The 13,195-nt window shown below is 47.2% G+C and overlaps 1 protein-coding gene across 3 annotated transcripts in view; it reads right to left on the bottom strand.

Moving 5' to 3' along the window:
• Positions 1–5,541: 5,541 nt before the first annotated feature.
• The window catches only part of xylb (xylulokinase homolog (H. influenzae)), a 318,901-nt gene continuing 311,247 nt past the window's right edge, over positions 5,542–13,195 (bottom strand). For all 3 annotated transcript variants that reach the window (XM_073054967.1, XM_073054966.1, XM_073054968.1), the window contains one exon: positions 5,542–8,534. In XM_073054967.1, the coding sequence (XP_072911068.1) occupies positions 8,457–8,534 (78 nt within the window). In that variant the 3' untranslated portion in view covers positions 5,542–8,456. The remainder of the gene's footprint in view (positions 8,535–13,195) is intronic.

Genomic DNA, 13,195 nt, shown 5'->3' with positions numbered 1-13,195 from the left:
TCTCCGAGAACGCCACAGAATCGTCCACCACCTTTGGCCGCTCCACGGCACTTATTACCGCCTCCCACCAGAACAAGCCTCTCTCCTCCTCCTGCTCCTAGAGCAGCTCCCAGCCCAGCCATTTCCACTGCCCCGGGAGAGGAAGCCGTGTAGCTAGGACGGAACCGCCTTTTCCCCACAGAATGACTCCAGAGATTGAGAGGGGGGTGAGTGTCTATATTGCAGCCAGTCCAGCCACTTCTGTGCAACCTGTCCCCTTCAGCCAAAAGGGAAGGCTCACCAGTAGAAAGGGGAACCCTGGTGAGCCAGACAACATTCCCTTCCATCCCCCGAACCCGGATGCAGCTTCAAGCCACTTTGCATTACAACCAACAGTCCCTGCCTCTGTTAGCACTAGTGGACTCTGGCGCTGAGGGAAACTTTTTGGATGAAAACATAACTTCCCAAGCCGGAATTCCTCGTGATCCGTTGAGTACCCCCCAGGAAGCCCAGGCACTGGATGGTAGACTACTGGCCCGAGTCACACACTGCACAGAACTCCTGCCTCTCCTTCTCTCCACCATCGGGAACAGGTACGATTCAATTTAATTTCCTCTCCTCAAATTCCTATAGTTCCTGGGTACCCCTGGTTAAGCCGTCATAACCCCCACATTGACTGGTCCACTGGGAAGATAGTCAGCTGGAGTTCGTTACACTCCACTTGCCTACAATCAGCCCTTTCCCCAGCGGAGGTCACCGTGACCTCGTCTGCCTCTGAACCCCCCAACTTATCCAAGGTTCCAGTCGAGTATCACGATCTGGGAGAACTGTTTAGCAAACAACAGGCTCTTTCCCAGCCTCCACACCGCCCTTACAATTGCGCAATTGACCTTCTCCCCGGAGCCTCTCTACTCATCAGTTGGCTGTACAGCCTGTCCCGACCAGAATCTGATAATACAGAATCTGAGGCCACAAACCAGGCACGCCCAGGATCCTCTTCAGTTTGCGTATAAGGAGAAGGTGGGAGTGAAGGATGCTATCACGTATTTGCTGCACAAATCACTCTCTCACCTAGATGGGGTCAGTTGTGCTGTGAGGATTACATTCCTTGACTTCTCTAGTGCCTTTAACACCATCCAGCCCAAGATCTTAAGGCACAAACTAACGGAGATGGGAGTAGACTCTCACATGGTGGATTGGATAGTGGACTACTTGACAGATAGACCTCAGTATGTGCGGTTGGGAGACTGTAGGTCTGACACGGTGGTCAGCAGCACAGGAGCGCCGCAGGGAACCGTACTCTCTCCGGTCCTGTTCACCCTGTACACATCAGACTTCCAATATAACTCGGAGTCCTGCCATGTGCAGAAGTTCGCTGATGACACGGCCATAGTGGGGTGTGTCAGGAATGGACAGGAGGAGGAGTATAGGAAACTGATACAGGGCTTCGTGATATGGTGCGTCTCAATATTACCAAGACCAAGGAGATGGTGGTGGACTTTAGGAGATCTAGGCCTCATATGGAGCCAGTGATCATTAATGGAGAATGTGTGGAGCAGGTTAAGACCTACAAGTATCTGGGAGTACAGTTAGACGAGAAGCTAGACTGGACTGCCAACACAGATGCCTTGTGCAGGAAGGCACAGAGTCGACTGTACTTCCTTAGAAAGTTGGCGTTATTCAATGTCTGTAGTGAGATGCTGAAGATGTTCTATAGGTCAGTTGTGGAGAGCGCCCTCTTCTTTGTGGTGGCGTGTTGGGGAGGAAGCATTAAGAAGAGGGACGCCTCACGTCTTAATAAGCTGGTAAGGAAGGCGGGCTCTGTCGTGGGCAAAGTACTGGAGAGTTTAACATCGGTAGCTGAGCGAAGGGCGCTGAGTAGGCTACGGTCAATTATGGAAAACTCTGAACATCCTCTACATAGCACCATCCAGAGACAGAGAAGCAGTTTCAGCGACAGGTTACTATCGATGCAATGCCCCTCAGACAGGATGAAGAGGTCAATACTCCCCAATGCCATTAGGCTTTACAATTCAACCGCCAGGACTTAAGAACTTTTTAAAAGCTATTATTAATGCTTTTTGAGATAGTGATTTAGATGCATATCATATTTTTTACTGAGTTAAGTATTGTATGTAACTAGTTTTGCTACAACAAGTGTATGGGACATTGGAAAAAAAAAGTTGAATTTCCCCATGGGGATGAATAAAGTATCTATCTATCTATCTATCTATCAGAAAGAGAAGCTATGGAGACGTACATGAATGACTCCCTTGCGGCTGGCATTATTTGACCCTCATCTTCCCCTTTAGGCACAGGATTTTTCTTTGTGGGGAAGAAAGACAGCTCACTGCACCCCTGCATTGACTACTGTGGCCTGAACAGCATCACCATAAAGAATAAGCATCCCCTGCCCCTTATCAACTCGGCTTTCGATCCCCTTCAAGGAGCCACAGTTATCTCTAAGTTGGACCTACAGAGTGCCTATCACCTGGTCAGGATAAGGGAGGGAGATGAATGGAAAACAGCTTTTAACACCCCCCTCGGTCATTTCGAATACCTGGTCATGCCATTCGGTCTCACCAATGCCCCCGCCATCTTTCAAGCCCTGGTAAACGATGTCCTTAGGGACCTTATTAATCGTTCCATTTTCATTTATTTGGACAACATCCTAATCTTCTCCCGCAGTCCTCAGGAACACACCCACCATGTCCGTCAGCTTCTTCAGAGGCTTTTGGAGAACAAGCTGTTTGATAAGGCAGAGAAGTGCGAGTTCCATGCCCGTTCCGTCAGTTTCCTGGAGTACATCGAGAGCAGGCAAGTGAGGGCAGATCCCGAAAGGATCCGGGCAGTGGCGGAGTGGCTTAAACCCACGACGCTCAAGCAAATCCAGCGATTTCTGGGGTTCACAAACTTCTACCGTCACTTCATCAGGGATTACAGCCAAGTGGCAGCGCCCCTTACTCAACTCACCTCCCCGCGACCCCTTTTCACTGGACCCCCAAAGCGGACTCAGCCTTCTCAGAGCTGAAGAGGCGTTTCACCTCTGCTCCCATCCTGGTCCAGCCTGACCCCTCTCGCCAATTCATTGTGGAAGTCAACGCCTCCAATTCTGGGGTGGGAGCAGTCCTCTCCCAATGCTCCGTCCCAGACCAAAAACTCCATCCCTGCGCCTTCTTCTCTCGTTGTCTATCCCCTGCCAAACGGAACTACAACATAGGGAACCGGGAGTTGCTGGCCGTCAAACTCGCTTTGGAGGAGTGGAGGCACTGGCTGGAGGGAGCTGAACATCCATTCATTGTCTGTACGGACCATAAGAACCTCAAATACATCCAAACCAACAAACGTCTTAATTCCTGCCAAGCCTGTTGGACATTATTTTTTGGCTGTTTCAAATTCACCCTCAACTATCATCCCAGTTCCAAGAATGGGAAGCCAGATGCTCTCTCTTGTCAATATGTCTCTGAGGAGGGCCTTCTCAACCCCGAGACCATCCTTCCACCATCCTGTGTGGTGGCTGCCCTCACCTGGGAGATCAAATCCATAGTCAGCGAGGCCCAACAGACTCAACCTGACCCAGGCAATGGACACCCCCAATTGCCTCTTCGTGCCTGACGCTGTCCGGTCTCAGGTTCTCCAGTTGGGACATACTTCCCGGTCCACCTGCCATCCTGGAATCGGTCGAACTCTGTCCCTTCTGAAGCGACATTTCGAGTGGCCCACCATGGATGCTGACACTCGCTCCTTTGTCTCTGCCTGTTCTGTGTGTGCCCGCAGAGAAGCTTCCCATTGACTATCTGCTGGGTTGTTTCGTCCCCTACCTGTCCCTGGCTGCCCTTGGTCCCACATTGCTCTGGATTTCATTACTGGACTACCCCCTTCACATGGTAACACTGCTGTACTCACCGTGGTGGACCGTTTCTCCAAAGCCGTACACTTCATAGCCCTTCCCAATCTCCTTACAGCCCGTGAAACAGCCGACCTCCTTGTCCATCACATCTTCCGCCTTCATGGAATTCCCTCTGACATCGTTTCTGACCGAGGTCCCCAATTCATCTCTCAGGTCTGGAGATCCTTCTGTCAAGACCCTGGAGCCTCAGTAAGTCTGTCTTCCGGTTTCCATCCACAGACTGATGGTCAAACGGAACGAGCAAACCAGGGTTTGGAAGCAGCACTGCGCTGCATTTCCGCCAGCAACCCGTCATCCTGGAGCAGCCATCTCACTCAGGTGGAGTACGCCCACAACTCCCTGGTCAGCATCGCCATCGGAATGTCTCCCTTCGAATGCTCCCTCAGTTATCAACCCCCTCAGTTGCACATGAAGAAGACACTGCTGTGCCTTCAGTTCAGGCCCATCTCCACCGGTGCCGCAAGGTCTGAAAGGATGCACGTGCAGCCCTGCTCGGACCATTCGAAATTGAGAGCATCACCAACCCCTCGGTGATCAGACTCAAACTGCCCAGATCCATGCACATTCATCCCACATTCCACATCTCCCAACTGAAACCTGTATGTCAGCCTTTTGTGCCCTCCTGCTGGACCTCCTCCACCCGCCCGGATCATTGATGACTACCCAGCTTACACCATCCGGCGAATACTAGATGTGCACCGCCGGGGCAGAGGTCTCCAGTACCTGGTCGATTGGAAGGGAAATGGTCCTGAAGAGCGCACCTGGATTTCCCATTCCTTCATCCTGGACCCTTCCCTTATCCAAGATTTCAATCGAGACAATCCAGACAAGCCTGGTGGTTCGCCTGAGAGCTCCCGTTGAGGGGAGGGTACTGTCACAGTCCCGACTGTTAATTCCCCATTTTCTCCTAATTTTCTTTGATGGCGGCGCACCTGGTTTTCATCAAGACCTGCAGCATAAGAACCCTGGCTTTGCACCCACTAGTTGCCAGATCGTTGGCTTTGCCAGTGTGGTAATTAACATTTCCCGGCAGCTTAGGACTGTGTGTTCTAAGTTTTGCTTCAGTACCGAGATTTACCTGTGCAACTCAGTCTCTCCGAGTCAAGATAACTTTTCTAAGTTCAACTCCCATACTGAGGTTTACCTGTGTAACTCTGTCTCTCCGTGTCAAGATAAGGAGTTCAAGTTTACTCCAGTACCGAGGTTTACCTGTGTAACTCCGTCTCTCCATGCTAAGAAAAGTTTTGTCTGCTGCTTCCCTTTCTATGCTCCATGTCAAGATAAGTTCTGCCTGCCTCCTGCACTCCCTCCTGTTTGCCATTCAACACTCACTCCCACGTCTGCATCCTAACTCAATATCCTTGCCTGTGTCCTGCGTTTGGGTTCCCCTCTTTTGTTGCAACACCTAGACTCGCCCACTACAGGAAACATACTCTCCACATCCCCTCTATCCAGGCCTTTCAATATTTCATAGGTTTCAATGAGATCCCTCCCTCATTCTTCTAAACTCCAGCGCAAGCAAGCCCAGCCTATTGTCCTTCTTGATAGCCACATCGGTTTCCTGCAGAACTCAAATAGACTGACACCATTCTTGACCACACGACCCTGCCAAAGGAGGAAAGAAGCAACATTGCCGAAGCAAAGTCACAATATCAGCATTATTAATCACCAAAGCGACTTTATTGTAATTATCCCATGACTTCATCAAACTAATGAGTGTGATGAATTAATATAATGACAACATCTCAGTGCATTACAGTATGTGACAATTCATTGTAGTATGCCTTCAGTAAGTAGATAAGTGTAGCTGGCCATTCATTGTAGTGTTATCTTAACAGCAGCTTCTTAACACACACAGAATTTAATTGTGGTGAAGCATTTGGAAAGTGCACTGTGAGACCTTGTAGCAAAATTGCAACAGATTGGTATCTGCTTGGAGGGCATTTGTCAAGTAATGTTGACTGAACTAGGATTTGATTTTGATGAACACGGTCATTTGTAACTTGCAACCAGAACCAGAAATGTGTTCTGTATTGGTGTAGAAATGCAACCAGTTCATTAATGGAGATTTATCACACACACTCCCTTTGTCCAATCCATCACTCCCTCCACCTTCTTACAATTTAAGCAAATTCATCTTCTCTCTTTTCCAGATACAGCGAAGGGTCGTTGACTTGGGACAATCTTTCACTCAGATTTAATTCTTCCTAAGACCTCAAGACTAAAAATCCCACTCTTTGTTTCAGCCTTTCCTCCAATAATAAAACCTAAATTTAGGGTGACTTGAACACTGAGGCCCCAAAATATCACCAGCTATTCCAATCTCCTTCTGTTACACCAATGGTTGAATACTGGAATCCATGCTCCCTTACTATCAGCTTTTGAGTGTGTGTATATGTACTGGTTTATGTAGGGTGTACGGGTCTGGCTGAATATGGTGTTTATGGTGGATGTGAGGGGTGTGTGATAGAGGTGTGTGTGTGTGTATGGGGGTGGGCGTGTGCACACGTGTGTATGAGGGGAAGTGTGCACACACATGTGTATGAGGAGGAGTGTGTGGGTAAGGCTGAATAGAGTATGTGTGGTGGATACTGGAGATGCGCGTGTGTGAGAGACTATGTGGGTGAGGACGAGCGTGAGGGTGAAGGTATATGTGAATGACTGTGTGTGTGTGTGTGTGTGTGTGTGTGTGTGTGTGTGTGTGTGTGTGTGTGTGTGTGTGTGTGTGTGTGTGTGTGTGAGAGAGAGAGAGAGAGAGAGAGCGCGTTGGGGGTGCAGGTTTAATGCTGAAATGAAGAGATGAATGAAACATCACTAGAACAATTACAGAGAATTTGATAAAAAATACAGCACTAAAAGAGGCCATATGGCCTAATACACTCAATGAGTCATTCTTGGCATTGAGCTATGTGTTAATTAGTTACACCATTCTTAGCTATATGTAACAGCTGGATATTTTTACTGTTTATTACAACATTATAATGCCGTTGCATTTACACTTGGCACAAAAAAGCTACAGGAATTTCATCAAGAAAATCGTGTGGTCTGAGTATCTTGGGGTTGGTTTCTCTAATAACTACAAATAATGTCAATAATAATTACATTTTAAATCAAACAACTATAAATAAATTACCAGAGTGGCTATGAGGAGTACAATTATGTGGGTGACACTTTGTAACTGCTGAACAGGTTAGTGGGAGACGAGGGGAATATGGACACACTGGTGAGATGGGCAGGCATGTGGCTAAAGTAAGGTGCTGCACTCTGTGGAGACAACATGGACAGATGCTGCAATCTAAACAAAATGATTTTGAAAAGGATGCAAAAGCAAAAGGAGAAAAGGGAATAGCATTTTTACAGAAGATAAGGTGAGAAGAGGAATAGTTGAAATAGCCATGGGAATCAGTAGGTTTATAAAAAATGTCGGTTGACAGTTTGTCTCCAGAGATGGAAACAGAGAGATCAAGAAAGGGGTGGGATGGGTCAGAAATGGTCCAAGTGAACTAAAGGGCAGGGTGGAAGTTAAAGGCAAAGTAGATAAAATTGACAAGCTCAGCATAGGTGCATGAAGTCTTACTGATACAGTCGTCAATGTAGCACTGAAAGAGTTGGAGGGTATAACCGGGAAAGGCTTCAGTCATGGACTGTTCCATATAGCTGATGGTGTGCCCATAGCCAGCTCTTGAGCTTGGAGAAAGTGGGAGGCGGCGAAGGAAAATTTGTTCAGGGTTAGAACCAGTTCTGCCAGACAAAGGAATGTGGTGGTGGAGTGGAACTGGTTCTCTGTTAAGAAAGAAGCAGAGGTCTTTGAGGCCATCTTGATGGGGCATAGAAGCGTATTGGGACTGAACATCCATGGTGAAGATGAGGCGGCCAGAACTAGTGGGGGAAGGGGTAACCGGGGATCCAGGCTGGAGTTGGAGCTAGAGGTCATGGGTTAAGAGTGAAGGGTGAAATGCGTAAGGGGGTCATGAGGGGGAACACGAGCTGCCAACAAAAATGGTGGGTGCTGGTTTGATTTCAACATTTGAGAGAAATTTGGATACGAGGGGTGTGAAGGGCTATGATCCAGGTGTGGACTGGATGAGCTGAAAGGCCTGTTGTTGTTCTCTAGTGCTCCATGATTCCATTCTAAAGCATCATGCAAGATTTTGGCTACTACTCTATGGTTAGGATTCCACTATGGAGAGGTCATGGAAATAGAATATCAGTGTGGTTCCAGACTGAGGTACAGGTATTTGGTGAAACAAGTAAAAATTGGGATTGTTCTCCCAACTGCACAGAAGGTGAAGCTGGGATCTGATGAAGGAGCTCAGAGTAGAGAGAACTGTTTTCTCTTGCAAGCCCAAGGATACAGATTTACAACAATTGTCCTAGTCTTTAGAGAAGAAATTTCTTCACACTAAGATTTTGAGTACACTACCTGTATGTTGGAGCTGGATTCCACTGGAATGAATTTTGAGTGTAAAAGAGGGAACATTTGTACAGAACTCATTAAAGGAGCTGGTATTGGCATGACAAATTGAAAGCCTCATTTGCTTGAAGAATCGAAGGGGTGCATCCCAGATTAGTCCTTCATCGTGCAGGCGCTGCGCTGCACCAACTTTTCCAGCTCCTGATAGCGTGACAGGATTGGACGATATATCTGGAATGGAAACAACCAAGAAAGAACCAATGCTAGGAAATCTGCATGACCGCGGATGCTTTTCACATCATTTGCCATTTACAAGTTACATTGCTGTTTATAAACTGCGCAGTAGTGTAGCATGTTACAGCACCAGTGACCCCAGTTCAATACAAGCCACTGCCTGTAAGGAGTTTGTACGTTCTCCCCGTGACTGCCTGGGCTTCCTCTGGGTGCTCCAGTTTCCCCCCACAGTCTGAAGACATACCAGTTAGTAAGGGCTTGCAAGTTGTTGGCAAGCTGAAAGCACAACACCACTTATGGCCTGTCCCTAGCACATCCTCAGACTGTGCTGGTCGTTAACACAAAGAACAGTTGCACTGCATGCTTCAATTTCTCAATGTACATGTCACAAATAAAGCTAATCTTTAAAAAAAACTTTTCATATTTCACAAAGTTACGATCAGAACACGACTGTGGCAATATTGTTTGGTGCCAGCCTCTAACTCAGACAGCTCAAGATCTGACTCAATTGTTGATTCTGTTTCCATCACCCTTACAGGCAGCAGCAGGTTCCAAACCTCAGCCACCTACTGCAAGAAAATGGTTCCTGTTTCATTGGCGCACTGTTGTGTGAGCCACGCCCTTTTGTCATGCTCTAGTTATGTTGCAGCCGCCCAGGAGAGGAGATGCCAAGGCAATGTGGGAGAGGGAGAGGCCTCTGAGTGTGCGCTGGAATCCATACTGAGTCAACCCACGGAAGGCTGCTGGACCAGACAACATTCCTGGTAGATTGCTCAGAGGATGTGCAGAACAGCTAGCAGATGTTCTCACTGCCATCTTCAACATCTCCCTGAGTAGCGGCACCGTTCCAACGTGCTTCAAGGCCGCCACCATCGTCCCCGTGCTGAAGAAGTCTTCAGTGTCCTGCCTAAATGACTACTGTCCCGTTGCACTCACATCCATCATCATGAAGTGTTTCGAGAGACTCGTCATGAGGCATATCAAGACCCTGCTGCCCCCCTCACAGGACCCCCTGCAGTCTGCGTACTGACCCAACTGCTCAACAGACGACGACATTGCCATCACCCTCCACCTGGCCCTAACCCACCTGGACAAAAAAGACACATTCATTCGAAAGCTGTTCATAGACTTCAGTTCAGCAGTCAACACAATAATCCCTCAGAAAAACTGACTGGAAAGCTGAGCCTATTGGGCCTGAACACCTCCCTGTGCAACTGGATCCTAGACTTCCTGACTGGGAGACCTCAGTCAGTCCAGATTGGGAGCAGCATCTCCAACACCATCAACACCCAGGGCTGTGTGATCAGTCCACTGCTGTTCACTCTGCTGACCCATGACTGTGCTGCAACACACAGCTCGAACCACATCATCAAGTTTACCGATGACACGACCGTGGTGGGTCTCATCAGCAAGAATGACGAGTCAGCTTACAGAGAGGAGGTGCAGCGGCTAACAGACTGGTGCAGAGCCAACAACCTGTCTCTTAATGTGAACAAAACAAAAGAGATGGTTGTTGACTTCAGGAGGGCACGGAACGACCACTCCCCGCTGAACATCGACAGCTCCTCGATAGAGATCGTTAAGAGTACCAAATTTCTTGGTGTTCACCTGGCGGAGAATCTCACCTGGTCTCTCAACACCAGCTCCATAGCAAAGAAAGCCCAACAGCGTCTCTACTTTCTGTGAAGGCTGAGAAAAGTCCATCTCCCACCCCCCCATCCTCATCACATTCTACAGGGGTTGTACTGAGAGCATCCTGAGCAGCTGCATCACTGCCTGGTTTGGAAATTGCACCATCTCGGATCACAAGACCCTGCAGCGGATAATGAGGTCAGCTGAGAAGATCATTGGGGTCTCTCTTCCCGCCATCACGGACATTTACACTACACGCTGCATCCGCAAAGGAAACAGCATTATGAAGGACCCCACACACCCCTCATACAAACTCTTCTCCCTCCTGCCATCTGGGAAAAGGCTCTGAAGCATTCGGGCTCTCACGATCAGACTATGTAAAAGTTTCTTCCCCCAAACTATCAGACTTCTCAATACTCAGAGCCTGGACTGACACCTTACTGCCCTATTGTCCTGTTTATTATTTATTGTAACGCCTGCACTGCACTGTGTCATGTAACACCATGGTCCTGAAAAACGCTGTCTCATTTTTACTATGTACTGTACCAGCAGTTATGGTTGAAATGACAATAGAAGTGACTTGACTTGACTTGACTTTTGAGTTAGGGGCTGGCCCCTGCCATTAATGCTGCTCTCCAGTGTTTGCTCGGTGAAAGGCAAGCTGGCCCAGGAAAACATAACATATGCCAACAACCTACAGGCTGTGCCACTCAGATACTTGGACTATACTCACCTTGGCCCCGGAGGAATGCTCTCTCATTCGCCTGTACTCATGTACAGTATGGTTGAATGATAACTAATCTTGACCTTGTACTGAATCTCTGCTTCTTGCTCCCAGTCTTGGGGCTGGTCAATGGAGTTACTGACATGGATGGTCTGTGTTGGTCATTTATTTGAGATACAGCATGGAACAGGCCCTTCTGCCTAATCACGGGGCAACTTCCAATGACCAATTAATCTATCAAGTGATACATCTTTGGACTGAAAGGAAACCAGAGCATCTGGAGGAATGGAGGAATGGAGGAATGGTTCACCATGATCAGGGTGAACCATAAGGAGCACAAGCAGTGACGGGAATTGAACCCCGGTAGACGGTACTGTAAAGTGTTGTGTTGCCTCACCGTGCTGCCTCTTTTGGTGAGTCTGTGGCCGTTTTTCATGGAGATTGCCATGATGTACCTGATTCAATGAACAGTCAGAAGATATCACTTCTATTTTTGCTTAAGGCTTAAAAGCAGTAACGTATCTGTAGCATCGTTATGCTCTGGTGCAAGGGTTCCCAAACTGGAGTCCACGGACCCTTTGGTTAATGGTAGGGGTCCATGGCATAAAAAAAGATTGGGAACCCCTGCTCCAGAGGGCTAATTAGAAACTTAGAGATGCATGGCATAGATACAGGCCCTTCAGCCCAACTGCTGCATGCCAGCTGTATTGTCCAGCAAACTAGTCCCACCCACCCACATTAAACCTAGAGTTTTCTAAATGTCTCCTATCCATATACTTACCTTGATGGCTTTTAAATGTTGCTAATGCACCCGCCTCAACCACTAATTAACCAACATTTAGCAGGATGAATGCTCTTCCTAAGGTGGACTGATTGGCATGGTAATTTGTCAGAAAGGCAATTACTTTTTAACAAAACTCTCATACTCTGCATAAATTGCATAGATGGTTCATTTCAAACATGTATTTCAAAAAAGTAAATTAATTTATGAAACATCAGATCAGGAAGCAGCCCATATTTGCACAAAATTAAGTTTCATTCATCAGCAAAAGTCACAAGGCAAATTAGTAAAAGAATGTGGCCAGGAATTATTAGTGTCTGACTTTCTGTGACATTAGTATCCTCCATGTACAGCGTGTAGGAAGAGGGATGATTAGAGTGTGAGACTGTCACAGTCTGATGAGTGATTCATCCCCTTGCTAGTAAATCTGTAAGCTTCAATATTAATCTCTAAAAATATATGATACATGGATTCATTTTTTCATCATGTCCAATAACTGGAATAGGTATTAATGAAAGATTTAACAAAACCTATGGGAAAAATGAAATTACTCTGAACCGACTGCCTGGAAGGTACTGCTGGCATTACAATAAGCTGGTGCCTTAGCCCACAGTCATGAGTGTGGAGGAGTGTACTCCAATGTGTAGTTGTCACACATTGTAAAACTACTGGCAGATGAAGCAGTTTATTGGCGCTACATGTCGATTTAATGGATTATCTTTACTGGGATTATTAATGTCAGCAGAATTGATCTTTACATTTTATTTGTTCTGAAGATCTGAGCACAGTTACCTTTATTGTTCATTCCCAGATGCTTTCCCATTAGAACAACACAGCAACTTGCAGGAGTCCTTCAGTGAACATCAGCGTCAAATGCTTTCTGCAAGTCTTGAATTATTTCTTGACTGCGTTGAGGTATGTTTCTTTCCGTGAGAGGCCAATGGAATTAATGGGCAGTGGAATGTCTCTGCAATTATTTACTTATTTAGGGATACTGCACGGAACAGGCCCTTCTGGCCCAACGAGCCCTGCTGCCCAGCAATCCACCTATTTAACACTAGCCTGATCACAGGACAATTTACAATGACAAAATAACCTACTAACTAGTAAGTCTTTTGAACGTGGGAGGAAACCCACACAGTCACGGGGAGGACAGACAAACAGTGTCGGAATTGAACTCTGATGCCCTGAGCTGTAGTAGAGTCACGCTAACCAATACGCTGCCTTGCTGCCCTCTACACTACCAGGACACACAGGCTGTTCTATACTGGCTCATTCTTAACCAGTCCACTCTACACTGACCCATCCATCTAGTTGACTGTCTTCTCAATTCAGCTACAATTGGGAAAAGGCAATAAATGCTAACTTTGCTATTAATATCTACAATTCATGAATGAAACCAGAACAATCCTGGACAAAGCTATCTACTCTCTTCACTGGTACTCCACTACTTCCCCTATCCAGCTCTACGTTGTGACAGTAATGTGTTTCTGCTACTGTGGCAGGAGGCCAAGCTGGAAG

The sequence above is a fragment of the Hemitrygon akajei genome, chromosome 8, assembly GCF_048418815.1.
Source record: "Hemitrygon akajei chromosome 8, sHemAka1.3, whole genome shotgun sequence".
In the NCBI taxonomy this organism is placed as follows: domain Eukaryota; kingdom Metazoa; phylum Chordata; class Chondrichthyes; order Myliobatiformes; family Dasyatidae; genus Hemitrygon; species Hemitrygon akajei.
The sequence above is the reverse complement of the archived record's forward strand: the minus strand, read 5'-3'. Positions and strand labels throughout refer to the sequence as shown.